Raw genomic sequence first — 24,467 nt, 5'->3', positions numbered from 1 at the left:
CACACACAGTTCATGGTAGTCGTTACAAGCTACTCCTTTTGGGAATTAATGTCAGAGCATTAAAACAGGTCATAAAAACATCTCAAGGTATTTAGCCTGCAAATATTTAGAATAGGTCCCATGAGCAATAATGTTCTTTGCCAGCCATACCCTGTTTCCCACTCACACAGTTACTCACAATGACATGAGATCTGCCAAGTACAACTGAGCAGCAGCAGAACAAAACAGGCAATATCAAATCAAAATCTTCTGGTGCAAGATTATCCCCAATGTTATGATATCGCAGCAAAATCGACAGGGAGGTTGAGATTTCATATTCATTTTAACGCAAATCTTATTTCAGTTTAAAGTGACATGCAATCTGTGATAACATTAACTTTAACAATGGCTCCTTAGGTGTCATATAACAGTGATGCACAATACTTGCAGCCAACATTAATGATATTAATTCCACCTGATTATTTCCAGTCCAAACGTCTATTGTGAAAAGCGTCCATAAGTTAATCAACGGTTCCATTTTCAGAAGTATTGAATTGAACATCTTTTGTATTTGGTGATGCACAGTGTACAATTGCATATTTGTGTGTAGGCCTTAGTCTGACAACGTGTGAAATGTTGTAAGTTAAATTCAAATTATTTGGTAAAAAAAGGTCTCACATATATATATACTATGAAATCCTTTTCTGTTTATTTCATTTCCATCTTGGAATCTTGTGGAGAAAGCTGCTGGACCAACCAAAATGAAGAGAAGAAGATATGCAGGAGATCGTGTGGGTTTACAATACAATACAATTTAATGCAAATCCAGCATTTGTAATATATTGTTGAAACCTCTTTTGTGCTCACGAAACCCTAATTTCTTACTGGAAACTGTTGCTAAATGTATAGTTAATTTGTCATTGTATAGTCTCGCTTGTGTGGACTCAACATTTCCGTCAGCCCGTGAAGGCAGCATTGTAGTGTTAACTCTATGCTGACGTGTCTCACGTCTTGCTCCGGAAGACGTTATTTCAATTCGCTTACGCGGTGCATTCGCTCCCATTCATTGTGCTTACCGGACCCGGATATATTTTGACGAGTGTGTATGCATGAAAAAGTGTGTTTCCGGTATAACGTGTGTGTTGATCGGTGCTCAGCCTTTTTCTCTTGGCTTTCAGTAGAACAGTCATTCACTACAGAGTCCAAGCTCCCTCACCTGCTCACCCGTTAACGGCGTTATATCTTAAACCAGTGGACATGGCATCTGTTTCGGCACCAGCTCAGGCTGTAGCAGCTCCGGCTGCTTCCCTGCAAAGAGGAATTGTGAAAATGGTAGGAATCCTAACAAAAATATGTGAGCTCACTACGTGAACCTAGGCATACAGCTAGATAGCGTAGTGAGCTAGGAGCTTATAGAGGCTGAAGTAACTGAGGTTGTCATACAACTTTATTTAAAGTTATATGAAGAAATATATGCAACTGTCCGTTAAATGCCAGAGTTGGCAACGTGTCACTTACAACTGTCACTTGCATTCAGCTCACCTGCTAACATCTGATAGCATTAGCTAGTTTGCTCTAGCATTTGCTAGCCTGCTAATAAACTGAAGCCTATTGACGTTAGCACATGTGTGCTATCTGGCTAGTTAGCTTTAACTTCAACTGGCAATTTCAGATGAAATGTAAATGTATTGACAAGTTTCGTGCAGCTGTTAAAGATTCACTGCCATTAGACAAAGTCAATTCGCATACACTTATAGTAAAGTTGGTTGGAAACTGACATTAATTACTAAGTTGACGTTAACTCGGTTAATAATAACAGATGTTTAGTTTCCCAGCTATTAGCTAGCTGACGGTTACCTAACGGTCGTTTACTGTCCAGCAAGTGTTGATTTATATAAACAAAGTTCGTGGTCTGTAATGATAGAAACAAAGAGTTGACAGCGTTTACGCATTTTATTATACTTATTGGTCCCACGTCAATAGGTACTTAGCCAAGTAGCGTGTAAGCTAACGCTGAGGCTTTTCCTCATATCACTTTTTTATTGTCTCTCTTAGCATTTCCAAGAAGTGCTATTGTGACGTATTTCAGCAGTTAAAGTCCCGGTTATCAACGTTAGGAAATCGTAGATTCCATTGGCTGGTTTACGTGTCCCAAGCCTTCAAGTCAGACAGCATTTCCCCAGTCTGCCGGTTAAAACCGACCACGGGAAACTGACACGTAGCCTCAGCTTTCTGGCCCCTATAATCTCCTATTCATCTTGGTTATGTGTAGTCGCTGCTATGTTACTCCACCTTCTTCGCTTTTGGATTCGACCTTGCACTTTGTCCTAAAGGAGAGATAACCCTTAAGTTAATAAACTAGAATAAGTTAGTATAATTTATCAGCGAATGCCTTGCATAGTTCCATATTTTGAGCCCTTGGACAGTGGCCAGTAGACCCACAGTCTTGTGTATGCCACCAAGAAACAGATAGGCAGCAGATTAATTCGGACTAATACGGTTTTAAACTGTATGTTAGGTTGTTTTAGATGTTAATATTATTAGGAACATATTTCCCCCCCCGGGCATTGTATCAAGGGCTGTTTTAATTACTGTGGTTAGTACTGAAAAACAGGTTAGAACCTATGGTTAGAACTGGTGTCCTTCCTTGAGAAGGTCGTTTGTGTATTACACTCTGTTGGGTTAACTACCAAAGGAATTGAGGGTTTTGTGAAGGTCTGTTGATGTACTATAATCTGAGTAGTTTGTTTGAAATGAGTTTGGTTAGAGTTTTAATATGCTTGAAAGAGGTGATCCATGTTGTGTATTGCATTCCAAGTGGAACTTGTACCTTTTGTAAATAGAGACGTGGGGGCAGTGCCTCTTTTAATCATGCCAGCCAGTGTATAGAAACTACAGTCACACTCCGGTTTAGCTTATACTTTGAGGGACTGAGTCAGATAGCGGGGAATGGTGGTGACTTGATGAAAGACTTTATCTAGCCCACATCTTAGATCAACAGCCCCCAGTGATGCTCCCTGCAGACGAGAGTCCGCAGATAAAAGGTGTTTGCTCAGATTCGTGTAAATGCCATGGTTGTCAAACCCAAGAGTAGGTTATCTTTTTTTTGTATTTAGCTACGTTATCAGATAGTGTGATCTCCCCTTGTCTTTGAATGACATAGTGTCTCCATGGAAACATGCAACCTGAAGTTGCTTTTCAACTCTATAAAAGTTTGTCCTTTAACATCTTTTAAGATTTAGCTAAATTAGAGCTACTCCGATTTTGTATATTGGAAACGGATTTGCATTCACGCACAAGCTCGGATCTAATTCTCTAAATGGATGATTTTCTTTTTTTTGTGCTTATTAACTGTACTTGTTTATGTTACAGCTGTTTAGAATAAATCCTCCATGAGCCTCTCATAGTGCTTATCAGATTTACACTTGCTGCAAGGCAAACACAAATACAATGGATTACTGATTGTACCAGAGTGCATGTCATGTCACAGAGGAAAGAGAAACTGAAGGCTACCCCTCATTTATTTCCTTCCACACGTGTTGTGGTCTGGTATATGTTTCTGGTGTTTGTGGCCTGTAAAATGAATTATGTTCTTTGTGATTAAACAGATTTAAAAAAAACAAGAAGAGAGTGTTTGGGATATTATCTCCCGACTGAAACGGTGGCATAGACGAATCTTTTTACTGTTGATTTTATCGCCTCAATTGACGTTGTTTTTGTCATCTCTCTCAGGTCTTGTCGGGCTGTGCCATCATTGTTCGGGGCCAGCCTCGAGGTGGCCCCCCCCCGGAGCGTCAGATCAATCTCAGTAATATCCGAGCGGGGGCCATGGCCCGTCGAGCCGCTCAGGCCCAGCCCGACAGCAAGGACACCCCCGATGAGGTGAGCAGTTCTATCCCATTGTGTTTGTTTGTGTGTTTTTATTTGTGTGTTTGGCAAAGGCAGAACAAGGTCGCTCTGTTTAGCCCTGCAGAACAAACTATGAGATTTGCTTTTTTCTTTCACATGGCTTTGCCTAATCTTTTTCCCATTTAGCAGGTGTCATTATTCATGAATTGGTATTCCAAACATGCTTGATTGTATAAATGACTATAAAGCCTAGCAATTCTCTACTGAACTCGAGACTTTACGATGCCACTGGTTTAATTTTCTTCACTATTTCAAAAAGTCCATCAATTATTTATCACAGCCAGATGAAACTACTGTCTGTTCTGTTGCCCGTTTTTTAAATGTATTTAAATCTATTCCTATCAATTGTGTCGGGACTGAAATCTCTGCTTTTCATTATTAAATACATTTCCGATATGGTTTCGACAGACAGTCATGGCTTTTTTCTTTTTATCAGATGAAAAAAAGAAAGAGAAAATCCATTAAAAACGGCTTACAGATAATTTGTTTTAATCAAGATAATATCTGATATGCTGATAACTGTGTTTAGTGGGTATTATTTCTGCTTCATTACTGTGTGTGGTTGCTGTGAAGAGGAAATGGCAAATAACCTGCAGACAGGGCCGTCATCTGTGATTACACTCTAATCGGAAAACAATACAATATTCATATAACTTAAAATGAAGGATTATATTTGTTGTCGCATTAGTATGTGCTAATGATCTGATTAATGCTGCTTTATGGTTCAGTACATTAATATTCCTGTCTGTTTTGCAGCCTTATGCCTTTCAAGCCAGAGAGTTCCTGCGGAAGAAGCTTATCGGCAAAGAAGTGTGCTTCACTGTGGAAATCAAGACCGCTTTGGGCAGGGAGTACGGCATAGTCTACCTGGGGCGAGGTGAGGGACCTGTCTCTATAATCACTAACTGATCTGAGAAATGTCCGCATTAAGAGAACTACTAATTGGAATCTCATTTTTTGAAGATTAAAGCAAAATGAGATGGGACATGCTATAATGAATTGAATTGACCTGTGATGTGCAACTCATTATTGCAACTCAGGGCGTCTTTCCAAAATGCTGGGTTATGATTTTGCTATCAAAGTTTCATGTATATTTTATGCAAAAAAAAAATGCATTAGAGTTAGTTAAACACCCTATTTTTCAAAAAGAAATGGATAGTCGGACAGTACTTTAGAGTGTTTTTCAGGGAAGTTGTACATGCTGCTGGTATAATTTAACTGGGCGTTGTTATAATCAGCCGTTAAATTAGCAATCCTGCAAAATGTGATTTTGTGTAGCTAAAATGTCTCCCTATCCGAAATGTCAGCACTCATGATTGCCTCGTGTCCAATCAAATTTCCCGACCAGAACTAACTGCAGTGTGATTATAATGGTCTTCAAATAAAAAAATAAAAATGCTTCTCTTTCTTAAAAGTACTTGATATTTTTTCCCTCTATTTTCAGACACAACTGGCGAGAACCTTGCTGACAGTCTGGTGAACGAGGGCCTTGCCACAGTCCGCAGGGAAGGAATCAGAGGGAACAAGTAAGATATTTAGTATACAGTACTGTTCAAAGTGCCTGTTTTGTCATGGGTAAAATACTCATTGTCAGAATTTAAAAAGAAATACATTTTGATAACATTGTGTTTGAGCAATATGTGATTATATCATTTATCAAAGTTTCTCTGTGAGAGACTCTTTTAGTTACGTATCAGATTCTGTGGAACGTGGTATATTTGTTATGATGCCAGAACTATTAAATATGCACCCGTAACATATACAAACTAATTAAAGGAAGTCAAGATTTGGTGCCAAGGGCGGGAGTCGAACCCGGACCTCCCGCAGCAGGGACCGACTCCACAGGGACTACACTGGCATTGTTGACCAAGAGGGTGTCATTATACAAGAGACTGAGAGGTTAAATGTTTTCTCTCAAACGGTTTGCTCATTCAGTGTGGTGGAAGTAATACTCATCCATGCTCATCATTTTTGGCAACATGATGTCATCTTTGTAAAGCAGCACAACAACACTGGATCCGTGGGGAGACATGCATAAGTCCTCAACTCGCAGACTGTAGAGAATTGAGATGGAGCCTCGGTGTCCCAGATGGTGGCAGTATTACCCTGCTGCCACAACGATGTCCCTCGGAAACCCTTTTCTGCCACATTGCCTTCGCGCAGTATTCCCCTGAATACACTTGCATACCCCGCACTATATGATAAAGTACTACATGTCCCCCCCAGTGGCAGTATTTGCACACTACACACATTACAAGCACTTTGACTCATGCTGCTACATTTGTATTTTCCAACATAATGGAGATGATGTGAATATTCTGCCACTAATGACCCATTTGAAGCATTCTGTGCAATGGCCCAGATCAAGCACTAATGTAAATGATGCTTTAAGTGTAAGCGGGCATCATTTGGCCAAAGGGTGGGCCCATTACTCAGCGAGGACTTAAGGCCTTAGTTTTTCCCTCGGTGGGCTAGCCTCCAATATCATTACCCCTCGTGAGCAGCTACGTTGATCACACTAACTATGATGTGTTCATGATTATGGGGGCGATTTTAACGATCATGGCTTCGGACACTGCAGTAAAAATGTGTTCAGACGCTGACTGCGGCTCAGGGAGAAATACGGTCAGCCATTTCACAGATTTAAAGGATCGACCAAGTGTTCATCGTTTTTTATAGAACAAGCGTGGACACAGTCACTCTCTCTCTCGCACAAACACAACAAATAACTGACCACAAGTTGGATTAACGGTTCATTTATGACCATTGATGCGTTAAACTTTGGCTTGAGTTTGATAATATAACGCATGTATTTCAAAGTCAACTAACAAATACCATTTCCTTCAAATGAAGTCGAGTGCAACATTATAACAGAGGATTGAACCCAAGTAAGGTTTCTACACAGAGCCATTTTTTAAATAGTTATTTTGTGCTGTCAGGTTGTTCTCTTCCTTGTAGCCTTCTCAATGTTAATGAATATGTATTTGCACTGTTGCCTAGAATGCACATCTCATTAATGTCTATTATAATCGCAGTAACATAGTCCCAGAAAGGCCTTGGTTTAGTGAGACTCCACACAACACTTTGGTTGTGGCTAGTTGTCTCTGTTGATGTTTAGTGTTATAAAGAAGCATCTTCCCAGAGAACTTCTCATCATCGAGGTTTTTACATGAAAGGTTTTTCAACATTTGTAATATCACATTGTTTTCCTTCCACTTATTAGTTACACTGAATGGAGCTCTTTCTCTCCTAAGAAGAAGTACAACAAATCCTGGCATTTTTAAGTAGAACGATCTTTGTTACTTGCAGTCTTAAGTCCTTTTGACTAGTGCAACAAGAAATATTCTAGTCTCGTACTTGGGCTATAACATTAATGAATTATGTGATTTCTTTTTTTTCTGTCAGCTTTAGCTGCGTGCTACATATCGCAGACCTCTGAGTCAGGCAGATTTATATTTTATTAAAATCACACGGATGAGTTTTGCTGTTAGAGGTTTCAGTTTGACTTGATCAGGCATAAAAAATGCTGTCCTTTTTTGCTGAGTCCTACAGCGATTGGTACCGACACGTTCATCAATCTCCCATACTCAGTGTTTCAGCTTCAGCTCTGTCACTCAGTCAGAATCCTTTTCTTTCTCAAATGTAATCGCTGAGGTGGCTATAGCCGGAAAATCGGTCAGCTAAACTTCCCATCTGAAAAATGTAATTCACAAGCAGGGGGCTTTGACTGATTGCTATTTATATCGCCCACCCAGCAGAGCAGAAAGGAGCTACATTAACATGGGAACCAGCTGTGCTTTATAATCCCACACCGCTCCTTTTTTAACTGGAGCACCAGAGGAGTGCTGCTTGAGGGATGTAAACGTTGGGCAGATGAACTGCAGTCAGATTCACCGGGGAACTTCCTACACCCTTTACAAACTGTGCATAGCTGCAAAACACTAAGGTTCAAGTGTTTTGGGCTGCACGAGGGAGCCGCATGGAGATGAAAGATATAGCCTATAGCGTGTTCAAATAAAATGGAATTGGAACTTATTCCTCCAGTAGCTTTGCACAGTTTTCTTACCCATCATCAAAATCTGTTTTGATTTCAAGCAGTGTGGTTGTTAGGAGGAAGTTGCTGACCTAAGAGAACTCTAGTCTATTCAGAGGCATGGATACGTCCACTATCATCTGCCCAGACACATGCAGCTATTCCTATATCCTAACCAAGCTTGCTGCTTTCCATTTCAATCTGTGGCTTTTCTATGTCTGCGTTTCTTGATTGCATTGTTGGTTTCTTTCAATCTATCTTTCAAGCTCTCCGGTCCTGTTTAGCGCTTACATTCTAAGTAGCTTAAACACAATTGACTTCTTACGGAAAGTTTCACTATTTCTGCCCTGTAAGCAAGAAACTGTTTTGATTTGAATTTAGAAGATAAGTCAGTGTTGAGAGGGAGCGAGAGCTTCTGTTGGGCGTGAGTCCAAAAGCCCAATTAGGAACAGACAGCTGGAGAACGGCCTACATGTGTTTTTTATGTTTGGCATTTTAATTGAGACCCACTTTGTTGCTTCTCCAAAGCCAAAAGTGTCTTTTAAGACAGCAAGATGTGAACAATTCAGCGTGAGCACTAAAAAGCTCTCGTCACAACCACTACTCCCATATCAATGGGGAAGCCTTTTGCTTCTAGGAAAAACAAAAGCCCGTTGCCCATTTCAAGTAATGAATAATTAAAGTCGTACAAGGGCCCTCAAAAAGCATTAGGCTGCACAATTTAGCAAGCCAGCATGGAATTAATTGTGGCGTTCGTAGCCAGCTGCGTGGTTGCTTTTGAAGGAGCTGTCAAACACTGTTATTGTCTCCTCACAAAACGCTCGGATACTTTTTTCAAGCTGTTATATTCTGGTCATCAACTAAAAACATTAAAACAACATCACCGTATGTCAGGAACGTCACTTTATTCAGCACTTAACTCAACTGAGCTGGAGCCTCACCACACACATAGAGTCCTATACTTTTAATGAGCGCATGTGCATAGTAAAGCTAATTAGCAATAACAGGTTTCAGCAACAAAAAGCTACAACTTGCTGTCATTTGATGAATTGTAATGAATGCAACGTGACAGAAGGTAAAAGACCTCTCACATTGCCTACTAGTTTTTGTAGTTCATGTAATGCTAATATTTGCCTTTTGGGACACTGCTTTGGGTAGCCATGTTTCCACATCCTAGTTAGGTGTAATTGGAGCATGTCAAAGTTAACAGGGAGTGCAACTCTACAATCAACACATTTTCTGCTCGTTAGCTACAGCGACCATTTCTGACTGGTGTGAAATTAACAAGCTAGGTTGTTTTTTTATATATATTTCCAAGCAGGTTGGCAAAGGGGTTTTATGGCCCTCAAAGACCCTCTGATGTTTTAATAGATGTTTAATAGCAGATTTATAGCAATATTTTAACTTGAGCTATCACAGCTTTAGTGCAGCGGTGTTCTAAAACAACATTTTTTTATTTTCAAAGCTGTCAAGAAGCCATCTTTAAAAGTTTCAATATCAGTTTCACTCAGCTGCAGCTTTCAGTAGTTGACCAAGTTTCTATTTCAATTTTTGAAGAAAGCTTTGTTTTTTACATTCCTGAACTGAACTGTGAATGGAGAATACAAAAACTGCAAACAACTGAGTGAAAAAAAGGAAACTATGGATCACATGCATCTTTAATAAAACGTCACCATTTATTACTCGCCACTACTCCACTGGTGCGCTGTGGGTCTGTGTATGAGACCAGATTTACTAATGGCCGTTTAAAGGTTAAACTACTCATTTAAGATGTTAAGCATTCACAATTTGAGTGCATGCTGGTTCTTTTAAAAGAGATGGCCCTAAAAGGGAGTTAAAATATTGGTGCCGTGTTCACAACTTTTCTACATTCGTCAATTTATGGATTAAAGTCAGTCATGTTGTAAAATAGCAGTACAGAAAGCTCCTGCTCACAACATATAGAGAGCAACATATTGATTTATCACTTTAACTGTTGTCCAGAGTTTGAAATGTGACATGTTACTGTGCCCTAATCTTTTCCTTTTTGTGTGTTACCAGTCCAGACCAGGCCAGACTCTGTGAATTGGAGGACCAGTCCAGGGCTTCTAAGAAGGGCTTGTGGAGCGAGGGCGGTGGCACTCAATCTGTTCGCGACCTCAAATACACCATAGAGAATCCCCGCAACTTTGTTGACTCCTTGCACCAGAAACCTATCAACGGTAATGAGTTTGGGAGGGGCGTGCAAACATACACAACGGATGACAAAGCTTGGCCTAGAAAACAAAGACACTTATCATTTGGAAGCACGTAATACTACATAAGCCTCTATTTTCCCATAAAAGGCCACATTTACAGGCTTTGTTGGTCATTTTGGTTGAAGAAATCCCGTTCTAAATATCCACTTCAGGGTAATGGCACACTCTATATAACCATCACTGGCTCATTCCTCCAGTCTCTCATCTCTGACCCTAACCCGAGCTGTAATGTGCCCCTCAATTCATTTCCAGCCTACCGCCATTAACAGTGGCGCAGCTCATTTTACTACCATTTAATTGAACGGTAGAATGAACAGGGAGATGTTTTTTCCCTCTTTTATTTCTCGCTCTTACCATTCATGAGGCGATCAGAGTTGTTTTGAAATTGGAAGCAGCAATCCAGCCCAAGAGCTTTAAATGTGTGTTGAGAAACAGAATACCAATGTCCCTCTCATCTGCTTATGCAGACACACACTCAGACACATGCACACTCAGACACATGCACACTCAGACACATGCACACAAGCTATACACAGGAAGAACAGCATATAGACGCTGAGAGAACCCATCATCAAAATGCCATTTAGGCATGAATTGCCTTTAACACAAGTGACTCATCCTGTCCAATTTCTTTAAGTACTTTAGAGGTCGGGAGCAACAGATGGGCGATATGGTTTTGAAGAAATAAACAACGTTATACCTCCAAAAGCTTTTCATATATAGTGACCATATATTGCCTCATGCCTTGATATGCTGCATAGTAAAATCTTTAAAGTGATAATCCAAAAATGCTTTAGTATCGAGCACTCACCTCTGTAGGCTTGAAAGGTGTCTGTAACAACCAACACCAGAGATATGCTGACTCCTTCTTCCCATAGAGCAATGACTCGAATCAGCCAAAGTTCATGCTTGTTTTTAATAGGAACAAATAGTTCTTATTACAAACTGACAGCAGTCATATGAACATTTTTAAGTTCAGCCTTTTTATACCCTGAGGAAGGAAGTGGCAAACCACCATTTTTCATAAATAAACGAGTATTTCATAAAGATTTTGGTTGTCACTTTCAAGGTGTACAAAGTCTGACAACTCAATTTTACTGATGAGTAGCAAACAGTTTTCACAGGCGTTAGTTTTGAATTCACCGGAGAGTACATGCTATGACAATCTACCAAGGATAGAAGAAGATTCAAATAAATTCAGATTTCCATTTGACCCGTGAAAATGAAATAAAATGTCAGGTAATGTCAGCCTCAGGTAAAGTTTCTTGAAAGTATGAGATATAAAGTGTTTTTCTGAATCTTCCAGTTTTCACATAGCGTTTCCCAAGTATAAAATATGAATTTAAGTATAGGCTCTGACCAGCCCACAAATAAGCAATTGATTAAAATTGGAGACATCGTACTCTCCCTCTAACGCTGTAACATTCTCATCTCTCCCTTCAGCCATCATCGAGCATGTGCGTGACGGCAGCGTTGTTCGTGCCTTGCTGCTCCCCGACTACTACCTGGTCACCATCATGCTGTCTGGAGTTAAGGTAACCAGCACTCACCTGCACAAACTACACTCGGGGGGGAAAATGTTAACTAACGTTTGTCCTGAGACTACAGTTACCATAAATAGAGAGATGGATAAATACTTTATTCCTCCTAAATTGGGAAATCATTTTGTCACGGCAGCAGTGTTGTCAAACATTACACATTAGTGAAAAATAATGAAAAAGATAGAATAAGATAAAAATATAGTAACATTAACAGCAAATATAATACAAAATGACAATAGAAAAGACATACTGTGTATATCACTAGAATATCTAAGAAATACACAATTGAAAGAAAATACTGAATACATTTGAATAACCTACAATATTAAATTTCACTAGGCAACAGAAATGTATAGAAGTAATAGAAATAGTGAGCAAATTAATAAATAAATACATAAATGGTTTATCATATGTAGTTTCTTCCACACCACTTTCACTTTACTGTCACAAAATATAAAACTCAACTATTTAAAGGTGTGTATAAATATATATGCTAATAAAAAATTCATGTATTTATACTATAATGGCTCATTTGTGCCCAGCTTTTTAATCCGTTTGTGCTTCTAGTGTCTTACGCACTAAATATCACCATCAAACTCTTTCACCAAGCCTAGATAACTAATATTTTCTCATCTCCCACTTAAATATACTTCATCCATTTCAAGATGTTCTTTGTCCCGTGTTTCAAAGGCTTGTCTGCGTCTGTTGTGTTTATATCTGTCTGCTGTTCTGCCACACTGAAAGGACAATACAGATAGCAAGTAGCGCAAGGTGACATCGGTTAAAAGTGGATAACGGTACTTCACAGAAAAAACTGATGGTATCAAAAGAACGTGTGCACAGAGAAATCTCCTAGAGGCGCTGGTTGACTGCTGGGAAATTCAGTAGAGTACTAAATCAAGGATGTATTTTAACACTGCTTTCAAAAGATCTATTGACAAAGGCATGATAATTCCTGCATTCATTTGCCTTTTCCTTCTCCCCAGTGTCCCACATTCAAGCGGGAAGCGGATGGAACGGAGTTTACAGAGTCATTTGCAGCAGAAGCCAAATTCTTCACCGAATCCCGACTTCTGCAGAGAGACGTTCAGATCATCCTGGAGAGCTGCCCCAACCAGATCATACTGGGCACCATTATGCACCCGGTAAGACTCTGGAGGCAACGCACGTTTGTGGGAGTGGCCGTTCAAATGAATGCTTTTCTGTCTCATTAATTATTGTTTTTTCCCCCGCTGTGTCAGAATGGAAACATTACAGAACTCCTACTGAAGGAAGGGTTCGCCCGCTGTGTGGACTGGTCCATGGCCGTCTACACCCAGGGAGCTGATAAACTACGTTCTGCTGAAAAGTACGACACCTTAGGCGTACAAAAGAAAATCGTTCATATCATTATTAAATACAGACGTTGCTTAGAAAGGTGTAGAAACTAATGAAATGACACATCTGGTTCAGGAGATCACTGATCGTTTTATAAGACATAATAAATAAATAAAGCAAGCAGTTTCTTGAGGTATTGAAAATAATTGTGTCAATGAAATGGTATGCAAATATATTCCACCGCTACTTCAGATCTCCCTCTATTGCTCTACTGCATTGATATGCACCCCCTATAATCATCACTGTAAGGGCTATAGGCTAATCATCTCAGGGTGCTCTTTAATGAGCCTTTGTAGCTTTTCCCAGCCAAATGGATACTTGTTATTCGCTCGATTAGCCCTTCATGTCCTATGTATTTCTGGCTGATCTTGAGGACCACCACTGATGATGATTATGTGTTTTTTTTTTTTTGTTCTTTGCCAGATCTGCTAAAGAGCGCAAGGTCCGCATCTGGAAGGACTACGTGGCACCCACAGCCAACATGGACCAGAAGGACAGGCAGTTTGTCGCCAAGGTGAGGTCCTCACGTGGCTTTTATATAGGCCGTGTCCCTTGGCACGTTTCCTTTGGCCCCTAACATCATGTCTTTCCAATTTGGATAATTTTCCCTCCATCTTTGAAAAGTAGTGATAAATGAAATTACTCGGGTGGCGTACAAGTACCTTAATGTGTGCTTAAGTGACATTGTCCATAGCTTCAGTGCCAAGGCGATGTTTCCTTTGCTTCCATCACTCCATGTTCGCTGTCCACTGCAGCATTTCCACTTTTTCTCCCAGCACTGCAGCGCAAGCAGAGCCACTTTTAAGGCTACTAACAAATAATATCCTCCTGACGCCTCTATTTTCACATCTGGACCCGCCCCTTCTGAATAAGACTAAAAAAATCGCTTCACTCGGATGCTAGGAAGAATGCTTAACAGCAACCTTGAAGCACTCCCCAGTCAAATTAGGGCCAAATCGCTGGCGTATGCTGTAGCAGCAGCAGCACAGAACGACCCCCAAAAGCCAAGAAGTAGAGATATTAGCTTTGGAGGTTATTGGCCAGGGCTATGGGGAAGAGAAGTATCCTTAATATCAAGTACACGAGAGGGCACTCCCTCCTAGTTGTCAAGACCCATTAGCTCAAATCAAGTGAGATGGACAGCTTGATACATTTCGGTAATGAAGTTTAAATGTGAGCTGACGTATTAAAGTGTCCACGTTGTAGCTTTGATATAGAATAGCAACCCCTAAAAAACAGCTTTATCGGTTTCCCTCTGTGTGCATTTTGATGATGAATTCCACCCCTCCTTTTAGTTGATTTATTTTTTCCTAGGATTTCAAAAGTTGAATACCTCCTAAAGTTTATCTTTTGTCTGTGTTTGCTCCCTCAAGACCCTGAACTTTTAAGACCCGGAAAAATTCATGGCTAGCGCGAGCGTTACATAAAAGGTGTTGCTTTGGAAATCTGCTTACAGAATACATTTGATAAACTGCACACGCCACAAAGCAGGCGCCAAAAGAAACTATGTGCATGTATCTTTTTTCCTGAGTCAGAAGCAAGAGGCTAGAGAAAGGATAAAACATTTATAGTATCAGTGTGAGCCGCTCTCAGATCTCTCTGAACCTGCTCAATAAGAGAGGGAGTGGTGTGGGGGAGGGGGGGCACGGAGTGAGGGAGTATTTGGTGGTGAGCTCCGGAGGGTGTATGAGAGAGGCACAGAGTTAATGCATTTCCTAACATTCGGTCTATATGCTGTAAAATGTATTATCTCTTCGATTTACACACGGCATCTATTGCACGTCTGTCCGTCCTGGGAGAGGGATCCCTCCTCTGTTGCTCTCCCTGAGCTTTCTCCCATGTTCCCCTTTAAACTGTGGGGTTTCTCTGGAAGTTTTTCCTTGTATGATGTGAGGGTCTAAGGACAGAGGGTCTAAGGACAGAGGGTCTAAGGACAGAGGGTCTAAGGACAGAGGGTCTAAGGACAGAGGGTGTCGTATTGTCATACTGATATTCTGTACAAACTGTGAAGTCCACTGAGACAATGTAACATTTGTGATATTGGGCTATATAAATAAACATGATTGATTGAGTTAGGTAGATGGTTGAAAATTAAATAAAACATGTGAGTTCTAGTGATGGAGGGAGACTTAGAAGGAGAAGGATGAAAATACATGAGAAGTGAAGTCGGCAAATGATCAAGATCCCTGAAACTATGAGCGTCCTCTCCCTCTGCAGTTCCCTTTATTATTTAGCTTCAGAACTGCACTGCTGATGCCTACACCTAAACCTCGAGGCACTTTTGATCTCTGCAGGACGCTTCTCTGTCCTATTTCTGCTGCTCTCCCCCCAAAATGCTTCAGAGGAGGTGCTGCTGCTGCTGTTGTCTTTGTTGTGTAGGTAATAGAAATACGCTCCGTGCATTTCGCAAGAACATTTCTTCAGATGATCACCTTTAATAGTAAATGTAGTTTATCTAGCAGCATAAACGTGACCTAAGATTAGGGATAGGACTATATTTGTATAAAAACACTCACAATGGTAATCATAGGATATTTTCATTATCCTGATAATCGAGAGTATCCTCACAAAAGTGACTTAAACAATTATTTTGCTGGCTATCATGATAGAAAAAGTAATATATTTTTTACACAGAAATCAAATGAGAACAGACTTTCACAATGTTAATGTTATTTATTAAGAAAAGTATCTTTTATTTATTTAAGTGGGCCTTATTATTTAAGATTAAGGCACAGTTTGTTTTTCGCTTAAAAGGTTTTTCCCTAATTCATAGCATCTGTTCTTTAAAATGTAGGATAAATGGATTGCACTATTTAATACATTTTAAGCATCATTTCTCAATTATCGGGATAGTTTTATACATTTAAATAATTTTGGCCAGACCTAATCGTGACATTAATTTAAAATATCATCCCATGCATTTTTATAACACGGCTTGACAACTTTGAATAGAGCAACGTGGCGCCAAAAACCTTTATTTAAAAGTGTCCAATGACGGTTGTGATGGAACCCGGGTGCTGACCCTGCATCAGCTCGAGCCACTTTAAAGCTAAGAACATATTGGACAGGCTAAGGTTACTCAGGCTGTCATTGCCCCTCCATACTGGTCCTCATGACATTTGTCGGCACCAAATACTGCAATGCACCGACTCTCCCAGGGACACATCTATCCATCAATCCCATCATCATACACTCCTCTCCTCGTCTCGTCCACTCTCCTTTTCACTTCTTATTATCTGAGTGATGGATAGAGTGGAGAGGCAGAGCAGGTCCAATCCCCACAAGTCGATCCCGCTGACGCATCCTCCTCTTTGACCGTCTGGTCTCTCTCTCTCTCCTCCCACCTCTACCGGGACTGGAGATGTAGGCCCTGCCCCAATAGTCTTCCTCTCTTTTCCCTTCCCCTTCCATACCCTCCTCTCCCCTGAGTAGCCATCGACCTGTGAGGTGATGGATAAAAAGTGACGTGGTGTGAACCCCTTCACCAGCCTCTCATCACCGGCTCCTCACGAGCACTGCCACTGTTGCTTTCAGGCCAACCACATCTGTCAGAATATGGATTTAAAAAAAACTAGTGGTGTTTGAGGATTAAATGACAAGTAGCAGTAGTTGGCTTGTTTGGGAAGCAGTTGTCAAATATTGTTCTACCTACTGTATCTACAGTAGGGTAATTTTTGTTGCACAACTTTTAAGACATCACAGGTCGATGTGTTTGTATTTCTCCACGCTGGAAACATTCCAAAATGACAGGAACATTTGGGGACTTAATCAAATATGGCAACAACTTGTACTTGGACTCAAAAATAAAGGTCGAGATCACACCTCAAAGGCAAATTATGACAATTCCACATAGATCTCTAACGGGATAAAATGATGTCCTTTTAGAGGACACATGGATGTAAACTGTAACTTGAGTAGTTGGTGGAGGCATGCAAATGTAATGATGCTTAAGAGCAACTAGAGGTCTTGTTGGATGGAAAGAGAAGAGTACCCATAAGGGTTAAATATAAACCAGTGACATGAGGGCCTCTTGGCTGTTATGTAGTGCATGCCCCAGTTAAAATAAATCAGACGGAATGGTTACAAGGTCAGACGGCTTCTTTGAGAAATAAAAAAGAAAAGTCACTTTTTAGAGGAAGATGATGAGAACAGAGTAAATTGGCCCGTGCCCCGGTTAATCAGTCGAGCCTTAAGGTCAGAAAGTCTCTCGAGATTATTGTCACCTTTCCCGGGAAAATGTCCTCACGACGCACTTTAAGATCAACCAGCACCCAGGGGTTACATGCCAGCTGATCGCTAACACAACCAGTTTATTTGAAACGTGGTGACAAATCATCTCCATTGGCACTGAAACTCCGCCATAGGTGTTGTTGCTTTTGAAGGAGATGATTTGACGGGAGTAATCAGTAAGTCTTGGCCCTGTGGTTAAAACCAACCTAATGGATTCCACTGCCAGTAGCCACCATCCTCCTTTTCTCCGTGACTGATCTTGGCCACTGCAGATGTCATGTGAGCCACGGGCTGAGGGTGGCAGCAGATCCCCACCTCTCCGCTATCAGATCGCAGCCGTGAGTCACACTGCCTGCTCACTCGACCCCTCATGGCAGCTACTTTGCAAATACTTTTTTCGCTATATTTTCCTATCTATCCCCCATCTCTCCCTGCGCCTCTGTTCTCGTGATATTTGCAGAGAGATTACACTCTGGCTCGCTCCATCTTCCCGCTCCCTCCATCTCGGCGTGTTGATCCGTCCTCCCTTCGCCTCTCTCGTCTCGCCTCCTCCGGCTGATAATTAGCCAGTAAATGCTGATCCATTTTCCTCCTTCTCCTAATAATAATAATACATTTAATTTATATAGCGCTTCTCATCTGCCAAGACAAATCTCGAAGTGCTCCTGCCACATTCTCCCCCTCTTGCTCTTTATTTACTCGGGCAAGCCACTAAATGACCTTGTTACAGTGTGAATTTGTGTAGGCTGGTGTGCATGTGTGCTCCCCCCCCCCTCATGCACCTCTCTCCGTCTCCTTCCTGCTCCCTATGTCTCCACGTCTCTCCCACTCAGCTCAGTGATTAGTATATGATGTATTTTGGCTGCTGTGGTGGGCAGCCTATTTAGCATGTGGGCTGGTCTAATTTTTGTTCCGTGGTGGTGAATTCAATGGCAGTCAGAATTAGTTTTCATAGAACAATGAATCTCTAATACACTTAGATTTGTGTCTGCCATATCACAATCTGAGACTCTGAAAGAGGATTTTCAATTGTTTTGTTTTTCTACCACACAAATGCTACGCGGTCCAATTCCTGCCCCAAACCCGGCTCAGACCTGCATCTCTCTCTTGAAGGACTTCAGCTGGAGCACAGCCTACATATGAACCAGTGTTTGAGTGATGACGAGGCCATTTAATGCACATGTGGGTGGCAACATGTGTAGGGCGATTGATTTCTCCGTCTCTTGCAAGCGGCCTACTTAAAGGCTCTGGGTCTGAATGCCTCTTCCATCTCGGTCACATTATAGCCCCAATCTGTCTTTCTGCTGGGACTGGCGCTGGCACATAGAACCGCACATGCATAGATTGGGTTACACATGTGTGGCGACTTTCTTCATTTGGAACCAACACCATAGTAATCAAATCAAACTTTATTAATATTGCACTTTTCATACACAAAGGTAACTCAAAGTGCTTCATGAACAAACACATACACAATTTACAATACTTTCTCCCTTCCCTGGTATAGCCAGAGTAACACATAGCTTTGTGATTAAAAAGAATACTTAATACCAACTGAATAAAATAATAAAACAAATGAATGCATACATTCAAAAACAATACAATTCAGGAGTAGCTTTGAATATCCTTTTTCTTCTTCTTGCTATAAATTGTGGTTGCTTGAGAAATCGCATTTAAATGCCAAACCTAAAGGAGTCTGTGTCTTTGCAGTTACAGTAGTAAAGGTCTCCAGAACCAAATGCTGCCCGCCAGTTGTTGTGCAGAGGGCTGTGTGACGCTCCAGCGCTCTCTTTAACAGGATGTTTGTGTTTCTAAAGCTGTTTCTCGTGCACTCCGTCTCCCCCCCCCCCCCCCCCCCTCCCTCCCGGTGCCAATCCCCCGGATAGCCGAACGTCCTCGCGCTGTCCTCCAGACCTCGCTGGCCTTCTGGGATGACTTAGCCCGCTTACTCACTCAGTCACTCTAGGATCACTCTCTCTTACCTCGCTTTCAGTGGCTCCCGCTCGTGACAGCGCACGATCTGCACTGTCACTCCGCTTCCGCCTTTTTGAATAGATCTCTTCCTCTCCATTTATCCTTTACCTGCTCCTTCACTTCCCATCTGTCTTTCAGTCCGTCTGCTCACTCACTCACTAAAAATGCAATGCCAGTCTCTTTCCTCCAAAGTCCTGCATCTGTTTTAGTTTTCTCCTGAGGGATTAACATGTGTTAAGCCATTTTGTCCCTTCTGTATTTATAGAACTAAATTTATCTCTTTACCTGTCCCTATAGGTGATGCAGGTGCTCAACGCTGATGCCATGGTGGTGAAGCTCAACTCTGGAGAACTCAAGACCATCCACCTGTCCAGCATTCGGCCCCCCAGAATTGAGGGAGAGGTACAAAAACACTTGTCTGTCAGTCTGCCCGTTTCTATGTGTGTGAGTGAGTGGCTACTTCATCAGAAGCTCACAGAGACCACTCAAGCCCCTGATGTCTTGACGGAGTTGGTTTATTTTCATTTCAAGTCAAACACAAGCTGTTTACATATCTCTTAATATGTATTCATCTCTTTCCCTCTCATGCCATCTTCTCTTCCCTCACACATTAGTCTCGTCTCCCACTAAATGACCGTGGGAATCATTTTGACCACTTGGTGGCGCCCCTCTGTTGGGCCACATGCTAACACAGTGAGCCACTTGCACACACCCAGTGGTTGCAGCACTGCAGAGAGCGAGGCACATTGATTTTTTTTCTTCTTCCTTTCCCCTCCACACTCCCATCATTTTTCCCAGAAGCACTTCAAGACGGTGAAAACATTCACATGCTTACATACACAGTGGAGATGTATATGAATCCACATCATTTTGCACTCACTTATGTAAAACTGCTTGTATGTAATAACGTTTAGACACAGAAGTCTCCTCCCCAGCTCTGATTATGTTCCCATTCTTCCAAAAACACCATGTATTCAATTTCCAAAAACATGTTTCTCGCTGATTGCTAAGAAGAAAACTTGTTAATTATTCTTAGAATTAGGCCTTACTGGTATTGAAAGGCCTTAAGTAATCATTTAACTGTCTTAATAATTCTAGGACATGAAAGTAGCTTTATACAAATCATTTTTGTGACATTTCGTTCTGGGAACTCAATCATTTTGTCTATTTTGATGAAACAATGATTTACTAAATGCCCTCTATCATTAACGTCTTGCTGATGGTGATGGCGGACTCGTCAAATTGGTCTTAAATTGCTTTGGTGTGGCATTTAGAAAGTCTTACATTTCCCTTGCCTTTAGCTGTAGGAACTTTGAAAAAGAGAAGTAATCAATTTTCATTTCTCAATTACCCTTGGTGTCTGAGTTCTCTCAAATGCTATAATTTTCTAAATAACAGACTCAAATGTCTTAAAATGTCACTCCCATTAATTAGAAAGTTCAAAACAGTAGTGCTTGTTCTTTTTGTCAAAGAGCTCGAATAAAAACCTCTTCTCTGTTTGTTTAACACGTCTGTCTGACACCATTCCTCTTGTCAAGTGTTTACTCTAATACCCTTTTAAGAGCAAGTCTTGCATTCCTCGCTCAAAGAGGTTGTTGTGCTTCGGTGTAGGAAACCGCTGTAAAAGTCCAAATACGGAATGTCAACAGCACTTCTGTTTTGATTGCTTTTGTTTTTATTGACTCCCCTTCCCGCATGTCTCTTCATTTTATGGTGCACTCTTTGCTGTCTTTTTCCTCTTTACTGTTTTCTAGTTTTTTTATACTCTAACCTCTCCCTCCCTCTCTCCCCTGGTGTCGTTACGGCCTCGCATCATTAAGAGACTGCTTTGTATCTCTCCCTCCTTCCTGCCTCCCTTCTCCCTCCACAGTCACTTCCTCCTGCTGTCCCCCCCCCCTCTGGGTGTGCAGTACAAGCCGTGGTCAGATGGTTGACCTGCACCGCTGCCCTTCGTGTGTGTTTTATCCTCCTTAGCTCTCTGCGGTTGTAACAAGCTTGTGGGCAAAAACATCTCCCTCCACTTTGTTTCCCTGCCCTTTTTCCTGTTCCTCGTACTTCCTACTCTTTTCTTAGATTCCCTTTTTTTTTCTTCCATACTGCTTTCTGTGTTCCCACTCTAGTGTTTGTCTCTCCCCTCGTCTCTCAGTGCCCGTCTGCTTTCTGTCCGTCGCCCTGCACCAGATGCTTCAGCAGTATGTGTGTTGTGCTTCATTACACTGGTGTATGTTACAGGGAGCCCGGGAGAGAGAGCCCAGATGTGAATGTTTGTGTCTATCGGAATTGGTGTTATATTGGCTCAGTGTTGTATCGCTATTTCTTGCTCTTCATGCATATTTAATACCTCTTGTTTGGATGTGTGGGATTCTCATGTAAATAACCTGAATATTGATCAAAATCACCCAGTTCCCTTGGCTAGCACACTTAAATGTGCCAGCATCTGGATATGTTATTATGAGCCCTGTAACCATAATGTAACATCCATCATGGACTTGGAAGATCATGTTCACATTGACTTTGTTATTGGTAACACTTTAATCTAACTTGTTCACTGGTGCATTATTAACATAGTATCAAGCTAAAAGGGAAATGCAAATCTAATACTGCAGTGAAATCATGTCATCAAAAGTACTCATGTGCTTTTGTCATTTAATTAGGACATGTTAAACAATCAAGTCATACCCAGTGCTTTTTTTAAGGCAAGAGAGACCTTTTTGAGGCTGCATGAGGACATTCTTTTTTCTTTTTCAGTCTTTTTACTGAAATATGTTGCAGCATTTCATGTTTTGATAAGAGTTGTTTACAGTGCAGCTGCTGGTGCTGTTTGTTAGCTAGTTATTCCTGTCTGTAAAAGGCTGCTGAATGTCTAATGCTGTTGGCCCAGCTATGAGTGTTGTCGCTATGGCAGCAATGCAGAGTTGTGATGGGTTTACTGTAGCTTTGATGAGCCCATGTAGTGTAAGGTAGAATAAAGGAAGCCAGCAGAGAAGCACTGAAATGTCTCTGATATGAATAACTCCAGGGCTAAACCCCTTCATGTGAATCAGCAGGTTGCACAAACACATATTTCGCTCTGTAGTCTTGTTGCCAGCGCGGTGAACCTGGAAATGTTGACCCCAATACCCCAGTACTCCAAAGTTCTACGATGTAAATGTATAGTACGTGTCCCCAGCACATAGAAACTGACGGATGCTAACTTGCATGTGTTGGACAATTGCACAATTCGCATAAATTGCGTTAACATTAATTAGCATTATAGCCTTTTGTAGACGATAATTAAAACATGGCTTGGCGGATTCAGACAATTTTGGATTGGTTTTGGGGGTAATTGAATATGCAGAAATTAAGAATCCATTTCGGACAATTCTAGGATCTAAAATGTCAGTTTGAACCAGCAATTGACAATATTTGTACTCCCGGTGGACTGATTTTGATGAATTTTGGATCGATTTTCCAAACTTGCATTGTTGATCGGGATCCCAATAGGACTCCAGGAGCTGGCGACAGGCTATTAGTCTGGAGGAGTTGTTGCTTTAACCACAGACAAAAAGCTTAAACTTTACTCATATTTACTGCTAGGTCCTTCCAAATGTCACACTCATCATCACACACACATACTCTTACTCTACCTTACACCTGCTTATGTTACACACACAACTACACACTAGTAAAGTCATTAAACTTAATTGCTACTTGTAAAACCCATTTGAAAAACATCTTTAAAAAAACAGCCCATGTTTAAAAAGAAATCCCTGATTGCTTGGTCCGGACGAAGGGTCAATTTAGTCATTGTTTTATGGTCATGCATGGAATTTAATGTCCAGTTTCATTTGCCAGCTGGACTTGTGTCCGATCACTAAATTAAGCAAGTGAGCTGTTACCTTAGGCGAGCAGGGAAACTTCATTTCATGCCCTGTCTACGCTCCATTACATATGAAGATGTAGTAGTTCACATTATATTATTGGAAGCCTTTCTAATCTTTGCAACTGTTAATACTTACTGTCGTTACTGTCGGTTGAACTATTTTTAAAGGCAATGAAATGTATCGTTTAGCACTTTAACACTTGCCAACCATGGCTAACAGCTGTGGGGTTATGCGGTCTCCAACAAAGAGACATGGTGCATATGGGAGAGGCACAAACTGATTTTTGAGAGGTTGTAAGCAGCGGGATGTTTCCTACCTCAGAGGTCACAGCAGGTATCTCTCAGCCACACGCTCTACACACTCTGACATCATGTTGGCTAACACTGTCACGAGCGTACTTGCTTACAGTGCAGCAGACAGACACAAAGACAGCGTCACGGTTTGCAGCACAGCTCACACATGCACACACACATAGGGACATGCTTGGTTAAGCTGCGTTAGCCAAAGTCAGGAAGCATCTTGGAAATTGGCATCAGCATGTGCACAAACATGGATTTCACACATGTGATGCATGCGTATACAGAGACACTCCAGATGTGCGCAGGCTAGCTCTGTAGCCCGTGTATGAAACGAGGCATTCTCCAGAGAGAACACAAACTCAGAAATGTGGTATTGTGACAACTGTGTGTGTGTGTTGCATTCTCTAGAGGTCTTTAGGGATTCTCTTGTGCCAGTTGTTATTATTATCACTGTCTCGCTGCATGCGTCTGCACTGGGTGACCCTGCATTCTGCAAGCAAGGCCATTTGTCTGCACGTGTGTGTGTGTGTCTGAGTGTGTACTGTTTGGGGGGAAGTGAGGCTATGGGAAAAACTGTGACTGTTCCTGCCATCCTCTCCCCTTCCGCCCACCTCGTCCCCTAACACCAAACACATCCCCCCCCCTCTCTCGTGACCATACTAATTGTACTCAGACTGGCAGATTGGCGGACCAATGGCGTGTGTCTACAGTAACATGTAGAACTTCCTCTCTTCTCATTTTGTTCCCCAGTGTTACTGCTGTGGCACATCTTCAGATGTGAGTTATTTTGAGCTTGGGAGTTGGAGTCAGCTTTTTCTTCTACTCATCCTGTTCCCTCTTTTTCTTCAACCCCCAACACCTTTTTATTTGTTTTGCTCTCATGGGCAGAAGGAGAAACCCAGCGTAAACACGAGTAGAGATGTCAATGCCACTCGGTGACTCACTGTAACACTCACGATAAAAGTGTTTGGATGCATTTGTGTGCATTGCTCTAGCCTTGTCTTTCTTGCATCTGTGTGCTTGTG

At 41.4% G+C, this 24,467-nt stretch overlaps 1 protein-coding gene across 1 annotated transcript in view; it reads left to right on the top strand.

Moving 5' to 3' along the window:
* Nucleotides 1-1,021: 1,021 nt before the first annotated feature.
* The window catches only part of snd1 (staphylococcal nuclease and tudor domain containing 1), a 198,493-nt gene continuing 175,047 nt past the window's right edge, over nt 1,022-24,467 (top strand). Inside the window, exons 1-10 of the mRNA XM_034202506.1 lie at nt 1,022-1,311; nt 3,712-3,861; nt 4,645-4,765; nt 5,333-5,414; nt 9,962-10,122; nt 11,602-11,693; nt 12,686-12,844; nt 12,941-13,047; nt 13,500-13,590; nt 19,578-19,682. Coding sequence (XP_034058397.1) covers nt 1,237-1,311; nt 3,712-3,861; nt 4,645-4,765; nt 5,333-5,414; nt 9,962-10,122; nt 11,602-11,693; nt 12,686-12,844; nt 12,941-13,047; nt 13,500-13,590; nt 19,578-19,682 — 1,143 coding nt within the window. The 5' untranslated portion in view covers nt 1,022-1,236. The remainder of the gene's footprint in view (nt 1,312-3,711; nt 3,862-4,644; nt 4,766-5,332; nt 5,415-9,961; nt 10,123-11,601; nt 11,694-12,685; nt 12,845-12,940; nt 13,048-13,499; nt 13,591-19,577; nt 19,683-24,467) is intronic.

Source organism: Gymnodraco acuticeps, unplaced genomic scaffold (genome assembly GCF_902827175.1).
Source record: "Gymnodraco acuticeps unplaced genomic scaffold, fGymAcu1.1, whole genome shotgun sequence".
Classification (NCBI taxonomy): domain Eukaryota; kingdom Metazoa; phylum Chordata; class Actinopteri; order Perciformes; family Bathydraconidae; genus Gymnodraco; species Gymnodraco acuticeps.
The sequence above is the reverse complement of the archived record's forward strand: the minus strand, read 5'-3'. Positions and strand labels throughout refer to the sequence as shown.